The sequence below is a fragment of the Elephas maximus genome, chromosome 12 (genome assembly GCF_024166365.1).
Source record: "Elephas maximus indicus isolate mEleMax1 chromosome 12, mEleMax1 primary haplotype, whole genome shotgun sequence".
Lineage (NCBI taxonomy): Eukaryota > Metazoa > Chordata > Mammalia > Proboscidea > Elephantidae > Elephas > Elephas maximus.
The window spans coordinates 48,099,651-48,122,782 of record NC_064830.1 but is presented as its reverse complement, the minus strand read 5'-3'; the positions used below and the strand labels follow the sequence as shown (position 1 = coordinate 48,122,782).

Here is a 23,132-nt window from a genome sequence, read left to right as displayed (position 1 = left end):
TTACTTAACTTAAATTTCAAAACATATCATGGTTGCAGGTGGGTGGAGGGCTAGAAACCACTTTGTGATCTGATAACAATTAATCTCGGCAAGAGGGGAGGGCAGAGTTCAATCCATCATGTTAAGATAGCCAATGGTTGATCTTCTAATCTCCTCCTCTTTGCCTCATTGTAACTAGCCTACTTTGAGCCATTTGCTTTTTTTTTTGGAATCAGAATGGTCTCCCTATATGCATATAGAATAACCGCTCAGAATAAAATCTTGGTTTTCAATTTCTCTCTCCTCATAAGGAAAGCAAAGATCAGAGAGGTTGACAAACTGGTCCCAGACCATACCCAGCAGGTGGCTGCTCAAGGGCTTGAGCCCTGCCTCTCTGCCTCCAGGACCCCACTTCAGTCTCTCTTCCCAACCCAAGGACACCCAGGCGAAGACACCTGGGCCAGACCAGAGCCACGCCACTTTTCCTCACCTTTGATTTTACTGTGGTTCTGAATCTCAGCCATCCATCACAATTACGTGGGGTGTTAAAAAAAAAAAAAAAAGAAGAAGAAGAAGAAAATACAGCTTCCTGGGCCTCACTCTAAACAACTGAATCTCTGGGGGTGGAACCCAGACATCAATATTTTTTTTAATCTTAGCCATGGAAAAGATGGAGCCTACAGGAAAAGTTTCCTAGAATTTGAAAAATTCCACTTTATAAGAAAGAAAGTCCTAGCAGCTATATGTTATCAGACAAGTCTTTGGACTATGATTTTCACACTAAAGAGAGGCAGACGTCTTCCGTAGCTAAATTTCCAGCCCAAGAGCACCTTAAGTAAGTAATGTTCCTGGCTGCTTGCCTAGCCAAGCAAAGAATGGAGTGGGCTCAGCCCAAACCCACTCTGATTTTCAGGAAACCTCCATTTTGCATGTCAGGCCTTTCCATTAGGACTCGTTCTTGCAGACACTCCCAACAGGCCCAGGCCTATGTTACTAATGTGCTGTCATCCTTTTGTTTTAAAACTAATGATGTGGGAAAATCTTTTCAGACGGAAATTTCCCAAGGTTCAGCAGAACTACCCTGCCTTCGAAATCCCTGCCAAGAGCTATGTCCCTGGGCTTCTACAGTTCTAAAAAATCCTGGAAGGTTCTGGTAGGTTATAGGGCCTTCTTGTTGTTAGTTGCTATCAAGTCAGCTCCGACCCACCACAACCTCTTACACAACAGAATGAAATGTTGCCCAGCCCTGCGCCATCTTCATGGTCACTGTGCGCTTGACTACATTGTTACAGCCACCGTGCATTTTGACTGCCCTCCAACCCAGGGGGCTCATGTTCCAGCGCTATATGGACAATATTCCGTTGTGATTTACAGAGTTATCATTGGTTAATTTTCAGAAGTAGATCACCAGGCCTTTCTTCCTAGTCTGTCCTAGCCTGGAAGGTCCACTGAAACCTGCCCACCATGGGTGGCCCTGCTTGTATTTGAAATACTGATGGCATAGCTCCCAGCACCACAGAAACATGCAAGTCATCACAGTAGACAAATTGACAGACAGGTGGTGGCTAGGACCTTGATAAGCAGGAAATGCTTGTCTCCAACCAGAACAAAGAAGATTACTCAGACTACAAGCAAACTCAAGTAGTTAAATTGTGTAAGACTTTTAAAACAGCTAAAAATAGCCTCTCGGCATCTTTGCCCAGTTCCCTGTCTAACACGCCTTTAATCTGGGTCTTTCAGAATCTTCAAAATGCAGTGTGGTTGCAGGGAAACCCCTGCTGTGGTCACAGTTAGGTGAGATGCAGCTTGTACTGGGACTGGAATTACCCAAGGTCACACTTAAGCCACCTATTAAAAGACCAAGTCCCAAGATGATTGGGCAGTGCCCAACCTCACCCCAGGGCACTGGGAGGGGACTTCACCCATAGTTATACTGGCAACTCAGGCAGAGATGGAAAGGTGGCCTTCCAGCCCAGGGACATCCACAGGGTTTGGGAACATATAAATTAACAGCTTGGGGGCTTCCCAGTCTGCTCTGGGCCAGACTTCTCTGGAGAGGCTAAGAACAGTGATGTGGAAACGATGTCAGATTTGGGGATGGGTGCCAGTGGAGAAGGGTCCCAGGACACTTGCTGGCATAAGGCTAGGGCCTCAGGGCCCCAGCAGGTCTGGATCTGGTGTGGGTCTGGGGTCTCGGACCCTGACTCATCAGCAGAGGCTGGAATGTGTCATTTCAGATTTCACCTTACCAGGCCTGCCTCACCCTTATGTGTGAGGGAATGACCTGAGCTCTGATTCTTCCTGGTCACACTGGCCCAGTCAAGGCAGAGCCATTCCTACTGTGTCCAGAGCGCGAGCCCAGGCTTCCCTTCCCACTGCCAGACACCATTGCTCTGGCTTCTCTTTCTCTTATGTCCTGGTCCATCCTGTGTCCTACACACCTCTCCAGCCTTGTGCTATGGCCCAGCTGGAGGAGCCCGTGCAATTTCAGAGCCCCTACATGACATCTGTATACTGTGTGGTACTGTATTCTCACCAACTCTTTTCATTTATGGTATTTCAAGTATAAAACAACACTGAGTACTCTTCAGAACTCGCCAGAATGCCAGCTTCTGGAGAAGGCTTTCATAAGGCAAATGCCAAATTCTCTCTGCCTTTTGATAAGCCAGACAGATCCCACTAGAAGTTTCCCATAGGAACAAACAGACATTGCACTGAAGGCTTTCAAGGCAGAAGTACAGTGCTCGTGCAGATGTTACATTCGCCTCATATCAGACCAGAGCATGCGGGCTGGATTTGAATCTCCAAATCACTGTCTCTGGGCTTCCAGAGGGCTTGTCCAGCTGTTCACAGATACAGGTGGCATCATTAAATTTTACTTTAACGTTGGTTAATCAGAGGCTGGTGGCTCAGTTGTTAAGAGCTACAGCTGCTAACCAAAAGGTCAGCAGTTCAAATCCACCAGCCACTCCCTGGAAACCCTATGGGGCAATTTTACTCTATAGGGTCGCTATGAGTAGAAATCAACTTCACAGCAACGGGTTTGGTTTTGGTTGGTTTTTGGCTAACTTTGGTTACTTTAATTTTGGTGGTTAAAGAAATCCTCCCACCCTTTTGTTCCAGAGAACTGCTCACTACAGATAACTGACTAAGAATAAACTCTTCTGCTTAAATAAACTTTGTTGTCATTAGCTGGCACCTGAGCCTGGTCCTGTGCCATTCCCATGATCAGCTGGGGATCAGATAGCTGTGATCTAGTTCTGATTCATGTGGTTCTTTCTGATCTGTCTTAGTCTGGAAGCTCCCCTGAAACCTCTTCAGCATCACAACAACATGTAAGCCTCCACTGACAGATGGGTGGTGGCTGCGCATGACCAGGAATCGAACCCAGGTCTCCTGTATGAGAGGCAAGAATTCTACCACTGAACCACCGCTGTCCCCAAACTAACTTTAGAATAGACTATTTCCTATCTCATCTCCCCAGCCTTCTTCCTCTCTTCCTCAGTCTTTACAATGTCCACGCACCCAACCAGAGAATCTCTTGTCTCCCTCTCCCTCCCTGAGGGTCTCCCAGGATCATGTGTCCTTATCAAAGGAAAACATTCCTGTCATGGATTGAATTGTGTCACCCAAAAATATGTGTATCAATTTGGGTAGGCCATGATTCCCAGTATTGTGTGATTGTCTACCATTTTGTCATCTGATGTGATTTTCCTATGTGTTATAAATCCTGCCTCTTTGACATTAATGAGGTGGGGTAGGTGGCAGTTATGATGGTGAGGCAGGACTCAATCTACAAGACTGGACTGTGTCTTAAGCCAATCTCTTTTGACATATAAAAGAAAGAAGTGAGCACAGAAACAGGGGGACCTCATACCACCGAGAAAGTAGCACCGGGAGCAGAGCATGTCCTTTGGACCCGGGGTTCCTACTCAGAGAAGCTCCATAGTCCAGGGGAAGATTGATGACAAGGACTTTCCTCCAGAGCCAACAAAGAAAGTCTTCCCCTGGAGCTGATGCCCTGAATTTGGCCTTGTAGCCTACTGGACTGTGAGAGAATAAGCTTCTGTTTATTAAAGCTATCTACTTGTGGTATTTCTGTTACAGCAGCACTAGATGACTAAGACAATTCCAAACAAAATGGCCCTAATTGCAACCTTTATAAATCACTCACCCATGCCAGTGATCGACCCTCCAACTTTCTTTTAAAAACCTGGGAAGTCTTTGTCCCAGTGGAGTAGGAGCTGGTCTCTCCTCCTACCACACAGTACCCCTTCTCCTATTGTGGTGGTGTTTCCCTCCCTTCTCGTAGCCCTCTCCCCTCCCTTAGAATAATCCTTTTTTGAATAGAGTTGTCCTTGCCTGTTTTAACTCTGTCTGGTGCAATTTTTTCTTTGGCAGTTCCTATGCCTGCAAATGACTGCACCATGTGGCTCTGTGCTGCATTTTTCTTCCTAACTCTTGGTTTCAATATCCCTGCAACTGGTTTTGTTGTTGTCATGTTTTGTTTTGTCCCAAAGCCAGCTGGCGTAAAGTTCTCTGAGGTTAAAAAAGTCCAAGATCATAAAATCTTAGAAAAATAAGTGATTATTTAATTTCTACTTCAAAATAAACTATGTACATCTGAAATTCTACGGGAACATACACTAGGAGATTAATCCATCATAAAAATAAAATTAAAAATTGAATGCCCATTTCAGATCTGTCTTCCATCCAGCGGAAAGGGGCATGAGCTGCCGGCTGTGTTGCAGTAGGGAGCCATCCTCTGTCGGTGACTTGGAGGTTGTCTCACAGGGGTTCCATGTCTAGGAGGTCTTGCAGCATTGTGAGGGCGTGCTTTGGCTGGCCAGCAGCAAATTCCTGCAGCCGGGGGCCCATGTGCTCCTGGAGGCTCCGGGACAGCCGGCTCACAGCCATGCGCACGTTCCCGCTACGCCCAGGCAGGACACCATTCCCAGTCATGTTGTTCAGGAAATACCAAAGGACGGGAAGGACATGGCGCTCCACGGCCTGAGGCTTCTGTGGGTAAACCGAGGTCACCAGCACTGTTGGCAGAAAAGGGAGAGCTACTGAGTCAGGCACTCTCTCCTCTCCCACTCCCTTCTTGGGACGCCAATTCTGTTCCCAAAGGGCAGGCGGACCCAGGGCCGACCTCTCCACTGGGCACTGTGCCTATGGACCACAATGCTTTTAGAGGCTCATGAAAATGTTGTCATTTCATTTAAAATCAGAAGAAAGAAATGAATATATTTGGCTTGGATTATATATTTATTTTATAAAATAAAGGGGTCCACAAAAGCAAAAGTGTCCAGAGCCTATGACAGTAAAAACGGGTCCCGACTGTCCAGGGGAGGGGAACGAGGCAGACTCAGTCAATTATAACCCTGCTTCGGCTATTCCCTAGCTGTGTGACCTACAGAAAGCCTCCCAGCCTTTCTGAGCCTGCTTCCTAATCTGTAAAATAAAGATAATGATCCTGAACCGAGCCCTTAAGGTGGTTTCAGGGATTTGATAATGAAATGTACGTAAGGAGCTTGGCACTTGGTGGGCAGGCATGTGACAACCGGCAGCCAGTACTAGGCCTGGCATTGCTCTACTCACCATCAGCACCAGTGACAGTGCTGACACACAGAGAGAGGCTGTGGTAGGCAGAGAAGTCAGGTTCCCTCAAATGAAGCGTCTGGCCCATGGAACAGCTAGTCGGAGATGAGACAGCCCGGCCCCCGCGGACTGATGCCAGGCTTCATGGATAGGACCAGCGGCAGTTCCTGAGCCATGGCGCTCTCCACACAGGCCCTCCATCCCAGTGATGAGCCCCCCAAATCCGCTTTCCCCAAGTCACGCCAAAAAGTCAACAGCAATTTAATTGCCTCATAAGATTTTTTAGCAGTTCAATTGTTTGTTCAGAGTAAGTCCCCCATATTGTTGTCGGCTGTTGTGTCTTTAAGTGTTTTTAAAGCATAGGTTCCCACTCCATCTTTTTTTTTCTCCTCTTGCAATTTGTTTGTTTGTTTTCTTCTTTTTGTGTTGTTGTAAATGTATAAATACAACACATTTGCCAATTCGTCATTTTTCACGTGTATAATTCAGTGAAACCAACTACATCGATCATACTGTGCAACCATCACCCAATATCTGTTGCCAGGTTTGCCATCACCATAAACAGAAACTCAATACTTCCAAACCCTCAAACCTCTCTAAACTCCAGAAAACCCAGAAGCCAGCTGGACCTGCCAGCATGCCCATGCTTCAGCCAATGTCACAGCCACACCGAGTGCTGCCCCACTTGGGAGGAGCTGCTCCGTCCCTCCGCTGTGGCTGGGCTGCCCAGAGTACATGAGTGCTAACAGTGCTCATTTTACAAGTAGCGCGCTCTGCCTGTCATCCTGCCAAAGGATAAGTGCTGGTGAAGGTAAACAATGCTGAGAGCAGTGCTTTATTTACTTATGGGGCGAAGAAAATGGAACATTCCTTGGGCCAGGATATGTCCGGGAAACTAGCACTGCCTGAGCACAGGCGCAGAGCTTTACAGCACCTGTCAATTTCATCCCCCCGGCCACCCTGAGAGAGCCACCCTGAGAGGCGGACAGGGAAACCAAGGCTCAGGAGTCAGGAGCTTGCCCCAGACCACACAGCTAATCAGGGCTGAGCTGAGACAGAGCCAAATCTGCCTTGCCTCCAAAGACCATGCTCTTTCCGCCCCACACTGCCTCCCATAGCTCTAGGAGATCCACTTTTTAAAACTTTTTTCTACCAGTTTTATATAGAGATTTTTTTTTTAATTGTGGTAAATATATAGGTAACAAAATATTTGCCATTTCAACAAACTTCAATGACATTGAGTATGTCCATCATGTTGTTCAGCCATCATCATTTAACTGAAGCTCAGTGTACCCTAAGTGTTGCCTCTTCCTTCCCACTCTAGGGGCTTCATTGTTCAGAGGCTGGTCTGGAGTTTTATTTTTAATGAAACCCCCAATCTGTCCTCCCCTCATCAGCATAACTCACCAATTCCCCCAGGATATTCCAAGAGCTCCATGGGGGTGCCTCTCATTTCAGAGCCAACCTGGGACAATGAGGCGCCAAAAGGGTGACCTTGCCACCCCTCCACCTCAGCCCGACACCCTCTCAGTGACGCTTCCCACAGAATAGGTATGTCAACTTTCAGGCCATATCCTCAGGGTTCCTGCACCCCATTCTGTGGGCCCCCAGGGATCCCCAAGTATCCTAGAACCCCCAGAAGGTTCAGTAAAGGTGTTCTTTATCAGTGGGGAAGGCAGGACTGCACCCTACACGTCAACCCAGCCACATCAGCGTTCATAGGAACTTTCCAGGGGACAGGGGCTGGAGCAAGAAGGTGCACTGGTTGAAAAGAGGTAAGGGTTCCGTTCCCAGTGTTTGGAACCAGGGCTTCAAAACTTTCAGTTCCACCCCCCCCCCCCCCGCCAATACCCCCACTCCATTCGAACCCCTGCTGAGAATTTCCATTCTAACAAGTTCCTAGCTGAGAATTTGCATTTCCACCCCAGATACACTGAATCTGGAACATGTTAACTGGAAAGCCAGCCTAGTCAACTCCAAGGATGGAGGCTGGGAGCAAGGGCAGAGTAAGCGGTGAGAGGAGCAAGGGGAGGTTAGCAAGGCAGCAATGAGAGGGGGGAAATGGATTATCCTAATTGGTTGCCTTCACTGAAAAAAATGTAATTCAAAGGTTTCCAAAATCTCCACTGAATCTCACCTACAGAAGAGGTGAGAGCTATCCCACCTTGGTGGCCTTGGTAAGGCACCCCTCCCCCACTGCTACCACCAAAGGATAGAGTTCATCTGCCTTTCCCATCTGCCCACACCTTACCACAAGGCTGCACTTCAGACCAGAGCCTCACCCCCTTTGAACAGTGAGGCCCATAGTCACCCCAGACACACACCCCCAGGAAGCTCACACCCTAGTCAGAATAACAACACCCGCCCCATCTCAGCTCCTCAGCCCACACTTTCTTTTCTGCTCTTTGCTGACTCAGAACCACATTCCTCAGGAATGAGGACCTGGAGCATCACCTGGCTGACAGAGGTCTTTCAAGTTGACAGAGGCTACCGTGGCCCTTCTGGGAGTCATCATGAGGAAGAGAACCCTATTAAACTCAAGCTTAAAAGGCAGCTGAAGTAATTAGCTAAAGATTTATTCCCATTAAAGAGTGCTACTATTAGTCTATGCCTTGTGTCAACTGCAATTATCTCCTCTGTTCCGGGCTGAAACTGAGGAACACACACGCTATGGAGAAACTGTTGCTTTGGGGTCTCTTGGAAATAGATGGAAGAAATTAGAATGGATGGGTAATCTAAAGTGAGGAGGCTCTCTCACCTCTGGGCCCCATAAATTATCTAGACAAGTGCAGGGAAGGGTTTCACCCAGAGAATGCTGAGTTTGAGCAGCAGGGATGGGTTTCTTATCTGGCATTCAGGGTGGTCTTGGGTTTACGCCCCTGTTGCCACCCCAGGGTGCCCACGACATTGCACTGTGCCAACATCGTGGCCCCCCAGCCTTGCTCACTTGCCCTACCTGCTTGGTGAAGGCCTGGCCCCTGCTAAGGGGCCACATCAGGGATGCTGGGAGGACTAAGCCAGGGCATAGAGATGGGGCAGTGGAGGAGGTGCAATGGGCATTTATGTCGCCAATCAGTCTATATTTGTCAGCATCTCCTGAGTGCCCAGCACTGCGGGGCACTGGCTGGGGCCAGCAGACCCATTAGAGTACCGTGTGGGGCGTGCTCTTAAGTGGCTCACATAACTCAGGAAGAAATGCTAAGAAGAAGGGAGACAGCCAGCAGTGATGTATCAAGGGGACAGCACCGGCCCTGGGTACATGGCGCCACTGAGCAGTTTCCATTAACCCAGTATGGCCCAATGTCCCTCCTCAAACACCAAAAAAAAAAAAAAACCACCAAACCCATTGGTGTTGAGTCAATTTCAACTCACAGCAGCCCTATAGGACAGAGCAGAACTGCCCCATAGGATTTCCAAGGAGCGAATGGTGGATTCGAACTGCTGTCCTTTTGGTTAGCAGCCATAGCACTGAACCACTTCGCCACCAGGGCTCCTCCTTAAGCACAGTAATGTGTTAATGAAAAGATTAACGGGCTTGACTTTTATTTTCGAGCTGATATTATGGTAAAGTTATCTAGAAAAGGGATGTCAGATGTTTGAACAGGGGCACAATTTGAGTGCTTACCAGAGGTGCCATTTTCCATAGATATGCCTCTGGCCACACCAGGTTAAAAGAAACTGCTCAGTGGTGCCACGTGCCGAGGGCCAGCACAACTTCCACTCTACCTGCCATCTTCCAGTTATGCCCACTGTCACAGGGACAGGGGAAGTGCTGCCAGAGCCAAGTGGACATCGCCTGGTGGAGGAAGAAGGATGGAGAAGAGCTTTCCAGCAGGGAAGCAACATATGGCAGGCAAAGAGCCACGAGAGAGGATAGAACCCCGGCCGGGCCTACAAGGTGGGCACAGCACAGCTGTTGAGGCTCAGCTCTGCAGCTAGGCTCGGGTACACAAATCCTCCACTACCTGCCAGGGGCCTTGGGCACTTAACCTTTCTGAGCTTTATTTTCCTCAGCTCTGAGAAAGGATAATCATGGAATCTGTTATGGATTGAATTGTGTCCCCCCAAAATATGTATCAACTTGGCTAGGCCACAATTCCCAATATTGTATGGTTGTCCTCCATTCAGTAATCTGATGTAATTATCCTATGTGTTATAAATCCTAACCTCTATGATATTAATGAGGCAGGATTAGAGGCAGTTATGTTAATGAGGCAGAGCTCAATCTACAGGATTAGGTTGTATCTTGAGTCAATCTCTTTTGAGATATAAAAGAGAGAAGAGAGCAGAAAGGAGAGGGACCTCATTACCACCAAGCAAGAAGAGTCAGGAGTAGAGCAAGTCCTTTGGATCTGGGGTCCCTGCGCTGAGAAGCTCCTAGACCAGGGGAATATTAATGATAAGGACATTCCTCCAGAACCAACAGAGACAGAAAACCTTCCCCTGGAGTTGGCACTCTGAATTTGTACTTCTAGCCTCTAAACTGTGAGAGAATAAGTTTCTGTTTGTTAAAGCCATCCACTTGCGGTATTTCTGTGATAGCAGCACTAGATGACTAAGGATCTATATCCTCCTTGCAGGGCTGTTATGAGGATTAAGTGATACAGGGCACGTAGCTAGGGTAGAGGGAGAAGAGGGCAGAGCCTGGACAGGTGAACAGCCACGCAGTGAGGGGCCTGGTGGGCCCACTGCAGGGAGCCTAGACACTATCCTGAAGACGACTCGAGAGCCATGGAAGGAGGTAAAGGCATGATCAATCAGCATTTAGGGGAGCCCTCCGGGATCTAGAGAACGGGCTGAGTTCTATTCCTTCCTCCCTCAATGGGACCTTCTCAAAACAGGAGAGCGGACTTTTGGCAAGTGAAAAGAATACTAAAGCTAAGTGAAGTAGCCTGTTCAAGCTCAGAGTTGGCAGGTGGCAAATGGGTCTGTGGATCCCAAAGCTTGTGTCCTTACCATGCAGCCACAGTAAAGGCCACAGTAGCAGGTTTTGGCCCTGGAATGAAATCCCTTGACACTTTCCCTGTAGACTCAAAGCAGAAATTGAACTGGAGCAATCTTTTCTCAGCTGAAGCTTAAACAGGGCAGAGCAGTCCAGGTTGAGTCCCCATCTGCCCACAAACAGTCCTGGACACCTGGCCAGGGGCCGAGTGGGGATAAAATCCAGCCTGTGCTCTGCCTGCCAGCTATGCATACCAGAGAAGGGCCAACTTCTCTTAATCCTCACAGTAGTGCTGTCTGCTTACCACACACACACACAGGCACTCTCCACCTGCAAGGGGTAGCATTCTTTAGTTTACACAAAGGTGCCCTATGGGCTAGTGGGAGTCTGTTTGCAAAGAGGAAAAAATACACAATAGTTTTTTTTTTTTAGAAACCATTTTGGTTATGTACAAACCTGCCTCACTTTGACCAAAGATTTTCTCCTGGCAATATACGTATTGTCACCCCCCGCCCCACAGACACACACAAAAACACCCAGAATATAAAAATAATTTAAATGACCTATGGGGATTATTCTAGGCCTAAAATAAGTTTAACCATATGCTAGGAGAGAAGAACAGATATCACTTGGAAATCTTTGGGGGCTAGGAGAGTAGGGCTGCTTACCTGACAGACGTTCTGTGACATCAAGCATTGCACGGCCACTCAGGAAACGCACCCGCCCAGCAAATGCTTGCAGGAGGCACAGGTTGTCTAAAGAGATGGAGAGTGTCAGTGACCATGATACTGTGGACCTACACACAACAGCACCAGGTGTTCACAATGCCAGGTACCCACAACAAGAAAAGGCCCTTTGGGGAGGTGAATTAATTTTCTCAGGTCATAATGAGGCACTTAAAACAGTGAGTGTACACAGGATATTTGGGGAAGGATAGGTGGCCCAAAATCATTAAAATGGCTCCCAAACAGGCCTCCTTTCCTCCCATAGAGTCCTCTGAACTGAAAATTGTCCTAATTTATATTACCTTTGCTTCCTCAAATTGCTGTGAAGTTTAGGCAAAAGAAGGATGGGTGGTCAGACGGACAGATGGACGGTCGGATAGTCGGACAGGCAGACAGACAGATAGATATTCACATATACCCATCTATCTATCTGTACACACACACACACTATAGTTTTAGGGGAAACTGAGGCAATGAGCCACGTAGGAACGTATCTATGGTCACACCAAAAGTAAGTGAAGAGTTGGGGTCAGAAGACAGAAATTACGACTCTCATCGAAGCCTGAACTTGTGCTCTACCACAGTGAGGGCAGTTGGTTATTTCACACATTGAACGTTGGCTGCTGTCCTCTGTGTAACAGGCATGGAGCCAGGAGCGAAATAAGACACATTCTTCCCCCTCTGTATCAAGAGGCCCCTTCTACAAGGAGGCAGATATTTCTCGTTCTAACACAGAAGAGGAAGCAATGTGATTGTTTTAACCAAGATCCTTCGAAGTACAAAGTTAGGGTGATCAGCTCTAGTCCTAAGATTTCCAGTCTGCCTGGGACTTCGCTGATTTTAGCACTGAAAATCCCATGTCCCAGGACATCTCTCATCCTGGGCAGATCCGGACAGGGGAGCAGCCTATCTGGAGCAAAGGTACTTGGCTTACTCTGATAGGGTCAGAGAAGGTGGGGTATTGTCAGTAGGGTGGGTAGGAGGGAAAAGATTCCATAGATATTGTAGAGGTAAAATCCATGGGATTTACAGACCAAAACAATGGGAGAAGGAGGAGTTGAAGATGGCACCTGGCAGGTGGGATGCCACTACCAAGATACTCCATCAAAGATGGGGAGGGGAAGAGGGGAAAGAGTGCCCAATGTGATAAACACTTTGACTTAGCTAACTTTGTTGTGACCATTTAATGACTGCTGCTGCCTCCAGGATGCAGTCCAAAGGTCCTCAGCCTCATGGCTCTCCCTTCCTGGTGTCACCCCCACTCAACCTTTTCTGACCCAGCTGTCCTATACTCCAGCTATGCCACTTTCACTCACCTTCCCCAAACGCATACTCTAATTTCATATCACCTTACTTTCACTCAAGGTGGAATGTCTCCCTCCCCTACTACCACACCTTTCCCAACTTTGCTCATCTTTCAGGGTAGCCCCTCTTTGCAGAGCCTTCCTAGTTGCCCTTAATGGAAATTAATCTCTCTGCCTACCCTCGTCTGTCTGTCTATATCTCCATTCTAAAACTCTACATAAATATTAAAGATACTTTCGTACATATCTTACACTCCTTTCAGACCCTGAGCCCCTGGAGGGCAAGAACGATGTTCTATGTAATTTTGTGCCTAACAGGCCCCTGCACACAGAAGAGGCTCATCAATGTTTATATAACTGGATTATATGTTCTCCTCATTTTACAGATGACAGAATTTGCTGCGGGGGAAGGGTTTAGCCCGTATGAGCAACCCGTCATGGTTGGTAAGTACAGACTCAGCAAAAATGAGGGAACCCCTCCATGATGAGATGGATTGACACAATAGCCATACCAATGGACTTAAACATACCAATGATCGTAAAGATGGCACAGGGCCTGACGACATTTTGTTCTTTTATACATAAGAGCACTATGAGTCAGAGGTGACTCTATGGCTCCTAACAACAACCACCTCTCAACTGGTTACACATGACCTCCCTGCCTGGTCCTGATTGCCCCCTTGGTTATCCTCCCCAGGTCGCCTGAGGCCCAGCATGGACATACTTGCAAAGATAGCAAAGTTTATCCTCCACATGCCCCAATTCTGGAAGTTTGGGAAAAAGAGGGATTTTTAATCTTTTTTTTTTTTTTTAATTGACCCAGAGCCCTCCACTGCTGGCCAACTCCAACAGCACTCCAGCCACATCCAGCCTGAGGAGCCAGCTCTCCCTGCTACCCAGCCACACTCTTAGGTAAAGCACTGGCCCTCTAGTTCTCTTGAAAGAGAACTAAAATACTAAGAGTGTTTACTGCAGAGATAAATCACAAATGGCCAAATCCCAGGTAAGTAGGGTGGGGAGTGCTGGAGGGTGAAGAGACTCTCTGGCACCCTTTGTACTTCTAAAGTTAACTCCAGCAGGACGCACTAAATCTAGAAACTGATGTTCTCTATTCTAGTTGCCTTCTCTTTCTCAGACTATTAAACTTGAAGCTCTGCATTCCTCACAAAGACATGCAAGGTGAGGAAAGTGGCCCTTCAGCTGACAAAGGTGTGCTAGCCTAGGAAATATACGAGATTGAAACAGTCTCCCCTTACCATCGGGTTGCCCCTGACGTGAACCGTGGAAGCACCCAGCATGGCCAGCTCCCAGCATTTTGCAACCACTGCAGTCACAGTATGATTTAGTGGGAGGTAGGGCAAGTTTAAAAATGCATTTTCCAGGGGTGTGGCTGTGGGGCTTGTTTGCACCTGTCAGGAACGTGAAGCAGGACAGCCCGCCTGGGTGTGAGCACAGCTATGCCCAGTGTCCTGGGGTTCCATTTGGTGACCATCTTCCAGGCTGTATTTCTCTTTGCAGGGTACAGAGATTAAAAGCCTGCCTGAAGAAGCCTTTCCAGATGGTTCTGAGTTCCCTGAGTCCCTTCTCACAGAAGCCTGCCTGAAGAAGCCTTTCCAGACCGTTCTGAGTTCCCTGAGTCCCTCCTCACAGAAGCCTGCCTGAAGAAGCCTTTCCAGACGGTTCTGAGTTCCATGAGTCCCTCCTCACAGACCCTTAGCATCCCATGGCTGTGCCACCCCTTCGTCCCTTCCTGGGAACTGGGCGCATTCCCACCAGGCAACAATTCTAACTACAGCTAAGCCCTGCTTCCCTCGCTCTCCTCCGGAGACCGGTAAAGGGTACAGAGGAGAAAACGCACTCATGTACATCTCTGCTGTTTGCAAAAGCTCTATCCATAAGGCAAAAATCTTTAAAATAATTTGTTCAGGGAGATTAAAAAAAAGATGCCAGCTCCTAGGATACTGCAGTTAACAAGAAGTGGTCTCAGGGTATCTTGGCAAAGATGTAATTGTTTAAATATGTTTCTATATCAATAGCATCTGTATTAGTGTTTCCAAATGCTTCTATTTGTCCTGGAAATCCTGGTGGGGTAGTGGTTAAGAGCTACAGCTGCTAACCAAGAGGTCAACAGTTTGAATCCACCAGGCGCTCCTTGGAAACCCTGTGGGGCAGTTCTACTCTGTCCTTTGAGTCGCTATGAGGCGGAATTGACTCAATGGCAACGGGTTTGGTTTTTTGTTTTGTTTTTTTGTTTCTATCTGTCCCACCCCAACATTAGCCGTAAGCTCACCTTTGAGGGCAAGGAGTTCTCCTTCCTGGATTTCCCCCCACAACACTCAGTCCAGGACATTCTCTGGACACAGCTGAGCCTTTACCCTCCTCGCCGCTGACATGGGCTTCCAGAACCAGAAAGAAGTAGACTTGGGGAGTACTTGAAAACACACATCCAGCAGACAGCTGTGCCCAACCATACTCCCACAGGGGCTGGCACACGACAGGTACTCGATAGATGCTTGCAGAGTGAAGGCCAGTGCTAAGACAGAGGCGCTGTGTTTGCCCAAGCTGGGTTCTAAGGCCCGGAATGCTACGCCTCGGGTAGCTCACCTCCCTTCCTCTGGCTATGTCTGTAGTGAAGGCTCACCTTTTGGTCACACCCAGGTTTAAAGGGAGGCAGGAGAGCATAGGGATCTGGGTCCAGACTGCCTGGGCTTGGGTCCCATTTTTAAGTTAACTATAAAAACCAGCTGCCATACAGTCAGTTCCGACTTATGGTGACCCCATGTATGTCAGATTGGAACTGTGCTCCATAGGGTTTTCAACGCAGGCCTTTCTTCTGAGGCACCTCTGGGTGGACTCAAACCTCCAATCTTTTGGTTAGCAGCTGAGCACATTAACCATTTGCACTACCTAGGGACAAGTGAACTATAAAGACTTATGCATAGTAGCATGGGAAACTGAAAACAATATGGTATTTTAAAAAAGAATCAAATTCAAAATTGTATTTACCTTACGGTTTTTAACCAGGGAAATTTGTATACATAGAGACAAGAAACAGAAGATAACAGAGAATTTTTAAACAGTTGGTATATTAGCAGGGTATCACAAATGAATTTTTAAGCTTCATTAACAATATAACGTTGGTCATACGATTTATATAAGGCAATAAACTCAAAGTCAGAGAGCAAAGCAACAGAAGGAAATCTGAAGCCACCCCCATTCCAAGCTTATCTGCTCTCTCCGGCACTGGCCAGGGGCTGGGATAAATTAAAGGGGCTTCTTTTGAAGGCAAGAAGACTGAATGTGGGGCTCTGATCTGGGGGCGGGGGAGGGGGAGATGAACTGTCAGCAGCTTGATGTTTTACTTAGTGAGGTTTCCCCTGTAACTAACCCAGTAACAGAGCCCAGCCATTCTGCTCCAGGCACTCCCCTGGTCCCCGGAATAATTTGCCTGTAACCAGAAGGCCTTGGTGCTGAGCAGAAAGGACACCATGCCACCCTTTGCTATGGAGGGCCCTTTCGGCTTGCAGTGTCAGATGGCAGAGGTTAGGGAGCAAGCTGCCAGGCACTCTCCTCCCTCACTTCACCAAAAATGGGTTATTGCTGTTAGTTGACATCAAGTCAATTCCAACTCATGGAAGCCTCATGTGTTGCAGAGTAGAACTGCTCCATAGGGTTTTCTTGGCTATAATCCACAGAAGCCAATTGCCAGGCCCATCTTCCATGGCAACACTGGGCGCATTCAAACTGCCAACCTTTACATTAGCAGTTGAGTGCAAACCGTGAGCACCACCTAGGGACCTTATACCAGAAGGGGGACATTCCCAAACCATTCTTTCACTAGCACTCCACCCAACCCACCTACCCTAGGGAAAACCGGGGAACTAGAAGAGATGCCTTTAGGCTGCTGAGTCTGCTTTATCACTGAATTCCAGCATCAAAAGGGCTCTTAAGAGGTCACCTAGCTCCAGACCCCAGGAAGACCATCTTCAAGTTTGGTCCAGTCTGGTCCTTTCTAATCCTTAGGTCAGTCCTAGGACCCAACTAATGACTAGAGAGGAAAACAGTCCCCCTCACACCTGGCTCCACTCTCCCCCCACTGCAGGTTCTAGCTGATGGACCAGAAGGGGCTTACCCAAAGAGACCCTGGCTAGGAGGAAAGGAAAACTACAGGCATCTTTCTGGTAGCTGCAGCCCTGCCTGAAGGTGTGGTCCAGTCACAAAGGTAATCATCCCCAGGACCCCTTTCCAGGGTGCCCAGGCCAGGTGGGCACACCTTGGCACCACGTAGAGGGGACCTGAGTCCCTGGACATTGTGAGACACCAGAATCTGCAGCCCAGAGCTCCCAAGCTCCAGCATGCTCCAGGAGGCTGGCCCTGAGGTAAAATGGGAACTAAAATATCTGGAGAGGGAAGGGTTAAGAGCGCCTCTCCCCAGAGAGGGGTGCTTAGCCTCTTCAAATAGCTAAAGACTGTTTTGCTTAGTGCAGGTTTTCCCAGTAAATCCAGGGCCTGCAGTGATTTACCAAGAGCCTTGGTTACTGGCAACAGCAATCTCACTTACCCAGAGCAGCGCTGAGAACAAGCTGTAATTTAGAGCTGGATTTATATTGTTTGTTCTACGGCAACAAACTCAGCAAATCATAAATTCCCTCTGAGATGAAGAACAGAAATTGACAATATTTATGAACTTGTGAGGCGGAGAAGGGCCTGACCAGGCCTTTGATTTGTAACTGAAACTTCTCCTGGAGGACCCAGCCAAGGACACAGTGACTGTCTAAGCCCCAGAGCTGGGTTCAGGCCAGGGGGAGGTGACAGGAGGGCGGGGTGGGTGGGCATGCCAAGAGGTGCTTCCAGCCCTGCCATAAGGATGGTCTGTGGGTGCTCAAGGAAGACGCATTCTATGCTAAAATGGGACACGCAGCAGTGAGCAAACAAAGGCAGTCCTCGGAGTCTCAGCATCTCACACTGATGCAAACCAAACATTGCTTATGAAAGCCCACAATTCTAGCCATCCGGACATACATCTACCCATATCCTACTTTCTCAAAACATGCCCCCTCCCACCCCCGTGACATTTTGAACTTGTGTTCTGTCTATGTACTGGATACACCAAAAATCACCTTGTAATCATCCACGGAGGGAATACAAGAACAGAAGGGGAGGCACCACAAATTCCACCTAACACTCGAGAATCAAGCTGTGACACTGTAAAAGCAGTGAGTCATGACCCTGGGGGAGCCATGTCCCTCATGTATACCAGGAGGTTAGACTAGATAATCTCCAGACCTCTCCCACTTCTAACCATCTAAGATGCACGGATGGCGTGACAGGGAAAACCTGCCAGCAAAGGGTCTCAGAGGTCCCAGGCTGCCCACCCCTGCTCTATGCAGCTCTGGGGGAAACATTTGGCCTGAGAACCATCCAGTGCCTTTAACCAGTCTGCTGAGTCCCAAGCGCGCACAGCGGTGTGGTGAATGGGGAGCCGGCCGCCTACCACAGCCAACCCGGGGCTGAGGCGGGAGGCTCACCCAGGCTCTCGATCATTGCATCCAAAGCAGCTGCGGCAGCGGCGTAAATCCCCGAGTTCTTGGAGTTGAGGTTGTCTGCAAGAGCGACGATGATGGAGAGCAGCATGGGGTGTAAGCTCTCTTTAAGGAGGGGAATCATCTTGGCGAGAGACTCCAGTGCACACTGGTTCACTTTCTTGTTGGAATCCTGAAGCCTTGGGGTGAAAGCATCAAAGACCTATTGAGGGAACAGAAACCGAGAGCCCGGCTAGACAGGAGTCCCACACAGCCAGGTACCTTGGTGCTCACTAGCCCAACCAACTGCCCCAGCAGGGATGCCTTCTGCATCCCTGCCAGGGGTCACTTAACCTACACCAGAGCACCTCCAAAAATGAGAGGAGGAACTAGCATGTACTGAGCACCCACTGTGGGCAAAGCATCTTGTTAGCTACTCTGCACTCTTTCTTTCATCAAACGATCACAACCACCAATGAGACGTGTGTTATCATACACTCTTTACGTACATACATACAAACTGTGGCTCAAGGAGGTTAACTGACTTGCCCAGATCACACAGTAAATAGGAACCTTGAATGGTAACCTATGTCTGCTGACTCTGAGCTTGTGTCCTAACTAGCCTTACTCCAAAAAGAAGCAAGCATCTTCCCTGTGAGAGGCCTGTACCTACTCTTAACCCACCCTGCCCAACCACATGCTGTGCCCACAAAACATCATGCACTTAAATAGCCCAGAAGCAGACCCGAGGCCTAAGCCACAGCCCCCTGTACCTGTACCTCCTACCCTCCTCACCATAAATCTGCTAGAAGGATGAGAGACACCAAGGTCATCTCTGAGCAGTTTCAAGGTACCCGGCAGGAAGTAGTACTCTCGTCCCCTTGGTCACTCCAGTTAGTCATATGTTGTTACAAATGTCCACTGGACAGCAAGTATTTACCAAGCTCCCTATAAACTGGCACAGTGTCTAACCTGTTGAGAGTTTTCCGATTTGAGGTTGCAACCACAGGAGAGACGGCAGGGGGGAGGGGGGCGGCAGGCAGGGATGGAGCAGTACTCACCTGGACCAGGTTGGCAGTGATGAGCTCTGGCTTGGTCTTACAGTGCCCAAGGAGCTGCCCCACACCTTCCATCCGAGACTGATATTCCTTGGCCTCTAGCAGACGCATCAACTGCCGCAGCTGCTCCACCATTTCCACGCCACACCGCATGGAGGAACGCAACCCCATCAGCCGTGGGCCGTTGAAGCCAGGTCTGTGGGGAAGGAGCGTCTGACCCCAGCAGCCCCAGGGGATGGACACACCTCTTGTTCCATGACCATTCCCATGGACATGTGGAACAGAGACAAGAGTGTCACCTCCAGCTTAGTCCACCCCCAATTTCTCCTCTACCTGCTGCTTGGGGAACACTGGCCTTGGTGACTCTGTAAATCTCTTTTCCTCAGGGGTAACAACATGGTCACCTAGAGCCCTGTGCCCTTGTCGGGGGGGCAGGGCTGTCTCTTCCTGCTCTTTTGTTCTCTCTGTTCAAAAGATGAGTGGTAAATGGGAGGAATAAAGCTTAGCGCGAGGAGGTGGGAGCCCAAGAAAGGGTGACTGGTGCACATTTAATCAATCTTAAGAGTAGGGAAAGGTCTTGGAGGTCATCGCACCCAACCTTCTGTACAGAGCTTAAACCCTGGCTGTCTAGCCTCTGCTCACCCTCCTCCAGCACTGGGGAAATGTTAGGGATCCTGTCCTCTTGAGTTGGAATCACATGCCCATCACATCCCCTTGCCCACTCCAGCCAGCATGAGAACAGCTTCCTACAGAACCCTTATCATCTCACCCCCAGATCCAAGCTGAGGCCTTTGAGCTCATGCCTTACACATGGGCCCACACAGCCTAGTATTATTCATACTGTCATTCATCCCTATGCTCTACACTCTGCCTACTGAGGCCAGGAGCTCTGTTAGGCACTGAGAACAATGAGATGGGAGACATAGTCTTTGCCCTGGAAGAGTCACAGACCAATGGGAGTTAGGTAAGGCAACAGACTGACAGAGGAAGAACGGGGGACCTCCTGCCCACCCTGTGGACATGGGGGGCACAGGTGTCAGAGAAAGCTTCTGGAAGACGTGACAGGTGAACTCAATCTTGTAGACTAAATAAGCATGTTCCAGGCAGAGATGATACCAGGCAAAGGAACAGTGTAAGGAAAGTCACAGCAGAAAAAGAGAACACGGAGGGCAGGAAACACAGCTGCTCTGCTCCGGCTGAGAGGCTGCACAGGAGAAAGCGCAGGAAACTACTCTTGCAGAGGTGGACAAGGGGCTTCTCCGTGTGCCCTGTGGAGCACTGCACAAGGGTTTTAATCATAGGAGTGATGGTGAGATGCCTGACTGGTTTCTGATTCCTCCCCTGCACTCACCCTCCAGCCCCATTCCTTCTCATCTTCTTTTATCCCAGCTCTGTCTCCAAATTAGTCCTGGCTAATCACTCTGTGATGGTCACAGGACTCGTTGACCTAAGTTAATGGAGAAATGCTGAGCTCACACAGAAAGCCCAGCCAACAGTGCACGCCATCTGTACTAGTGGAATTGCACCCACTCAGTCCATACTGCAGCAACCAACTTCTGAAAGATGTCCCCAAGCCCAGGATTTGGTCTCTCTGAGATTTGGGATGGGGGAAAACGCCCTACAAATTCATCCATCAGTGCTGGTGACCCAACTAGGCAGCCTAGATCCACACCTCCTCCCCAGAGCCACTCTTGGCCAGGGGCAAGAGGGCCGCCTCTGTCAACAGTCTCACATCTGGAGCCCCAGAGAGACAAGAGCAGCCATACCTCTCCTCAGGCAGCCCGTTCTCACACACCACCAGACTCCTCGATACCTTGCAGCCTTTGGCAGATGGAAGTTCATCATTACCTTCTATTCCCTTGAAAAATATACACAGAACATGAGCCAAAAGGAGTGCCCTCTGGGGAGCTATCAGACCCCCCAGGATAGACCACAACAAGAGGAACAACGCCTTCCACTCGGGAGAGCTTCAGAGGTCACAACTGAGCCTGCCACTGCCCTGGAGGTAGTCAAGGCAGGGGTCAAGGCCCCCATTTAACAGACAAAGACATGGAAACCCAGGGAGGCTCGAGAAACATAGGCAGTGGGAACCAGGGGGAGGTTCTGGTAAGCACAGGTGAAATGAATTCCATTTTCCCACCTGTCAGGAGTAGTGGATGAAATTAAAGCCTTCTCAAGAACTGGAAGTTTAGTCTACCTACGGTATCCGCTCCCCCTTCCCTTGGCCGTTGTGAGGTCGGCCAGACTCAGCTTTGATTTCCTTCTCTGGAAGAAAGAACCTACTCACACAGCACGGCACTCACCCTCTGTTTAATGGCCACCATGACCTTCCGCAAGTCATGAGATGGCAGGGACTGCTTCAGAAATGCATCAAACTTTGTGTTGGACATCAAGATATTCACCATCTTCCGGCCATAAAACCTGCCACAGAAGAAAGGGCAAGATGGAGAAATAGCCACAGAAATGCATCATAAATTTGCTTTACATCTTTACATAATTTTCCTAGTTACAGTAGCAGAGTTTTTAATACTTTTTCTAATTATGAAAGTCACACCTACCCAGTTAAAAAAAAAAAAAAAGAATAAACAGCAACCATGATCCTACTACCAAGACAAAACCACAGTTACATCTTTTTAGTCTTTTTCCTGTACATGTTTAGCTGGTATCAGAGCATAGTATATACAACTTGCATCCTGCTTTTTTTCACTTTATCATTAATCATCTTCCCATGTCGTTTAAAACTCTCCACAAACATTCTTTTAGTGGCTACATAATATTCTGCTGGTTGGTAATACCAACATGTCCTGAACTTTTTCCTGGTATGGGACATTCAGAAGTTTAAGGGCACAGTGGGGCAGCAGAGGAGGGAGTAGCCAACTCTGCCTGCTGAACAGTGGTGGGTAGGAGGAGGGAATCAAGGAGGGCTTCAGAGAAGAGATGACCCTTGAGTTGGGGCTTAAAATATGAGTAGGAGTTCACATGTGGTACAGGATTAGGGAGTAAGGAGGAGGAGGAGGGCCATTCCAGGATCCATAACACCAGGCAGCGCATCACCAGGCCTGTGACTGGAGAATAGTGATCAGGAGCTGGCACAGGACAACATACGCTGGAGAATAAGGTAGGACCCAGGTCCGGGAGACCTGAAAGAGGATAGCTTTAGCCTACAGGAAATGGGAAGCCAAGAAATAATGAGATTTGCATTTTAGTAAAAACGTCTCTGGCAGCAGCGTGGAGGATGGATTGGTGGGGACAAGGCTGGGGCCCAAGGGTCTTTAGGAGGCCATCATAATAGTCCAGGCAAGAAATGATGAAGACCCGAAATAAGGCAATAGAGTGGGGTTGGAAGCGGTGGCCAGATAAAACAGCCATTCAGAAGGTGAAACGGCAAGACTTGCTAACGGATTGGAGATAGATGGTAAAGATCTAGAGTTATCAGATTTCACTCAGCCTAAGACTTTTGGTTGTAAAAAGCACCATTACTTTATTTTCCAGTAAGGAAGATAAAAGACTGCCTTCACTTACACTGCCCCATGTGTGAAAGGCAATCCTCTGACATGTTATCTCAGAAACAAAAGGTACCATTACTTGTAGGTATTTTCCTTTCTGAAGTCATGTATAATACTTGGTTGTTGCTTTGCAAGAAAATGGGAATTTTAGTCATTCCTTTGACAATGAAATGTTTGCTTCATTAATATTTAACTTATGACCCACTGCTCTATTTTCATGCCTTTCACATACACAATAACTTTTCATTTCAATGCTGAATGACAGTGTCATACTTCTAAGACACTTTAAACATCAATTACATCCAACAGTTCTCCACTGAGCATCCAAACTGATTTTATAAAGTAAATCAAAGGGCTAACAAGCAAAGAAAACTCATAGTACAGTTCCTACAAAGCATATTAATTAAATAGTTTGCTTTATGGGCAATAATGACCAAGTTTGAGGATATGCAGATAATAAAACCCAACTCATAATTGCTGCCTGGTCAACAGCAA

At 48.2% G+C, this 23,132-nt stretch overlaps 1 protein-coding gene across 1 annotated transcript in view; it reads right to left on the bottom strand.

The window, feature by feature from the left end:
* Window positions 1-4,598: 4,598 nt before the first annotated feature.
* The window catches only part of TOGARAM2 (TOG array regulator of axonemal microtubules 2), an 87,941-nt gene continuing 69,407 nt past the window's right edge, over window positions 4,599-23,132 (bottom strand). The window contains exons 14-19 of the mRNA XM_049904144.1: window positions 21,435-21,552; window positions 20,898-20,989; window positions 19,135-19,327; window positions 18,080-18,296; window positions 11,191-11,277; window positions 4,599-5,024 (exon numbers count right to left, since the gene is read on the bottom strand). Of these exons, the coding sequence (XP_049760101.1) occupies window positions 4,768-5,024; window positions 11,191-11,277; window positions 18,080-18,296; window positions 19,135-19,327; window positions 20,898-20,989; window positions 21,435-21,552 (964 nt within the window). The 3' untranslated portion in view covers window positions 4,599-4,767. The remainder of the gene's footprint in view (window positions 5,025-11,190; window positions 11,278-18,079; window positions 18,297-19,134; window positions 19,328-20,897; window positions 20,990-21,434; window positions 21,553-23,132) is intronic.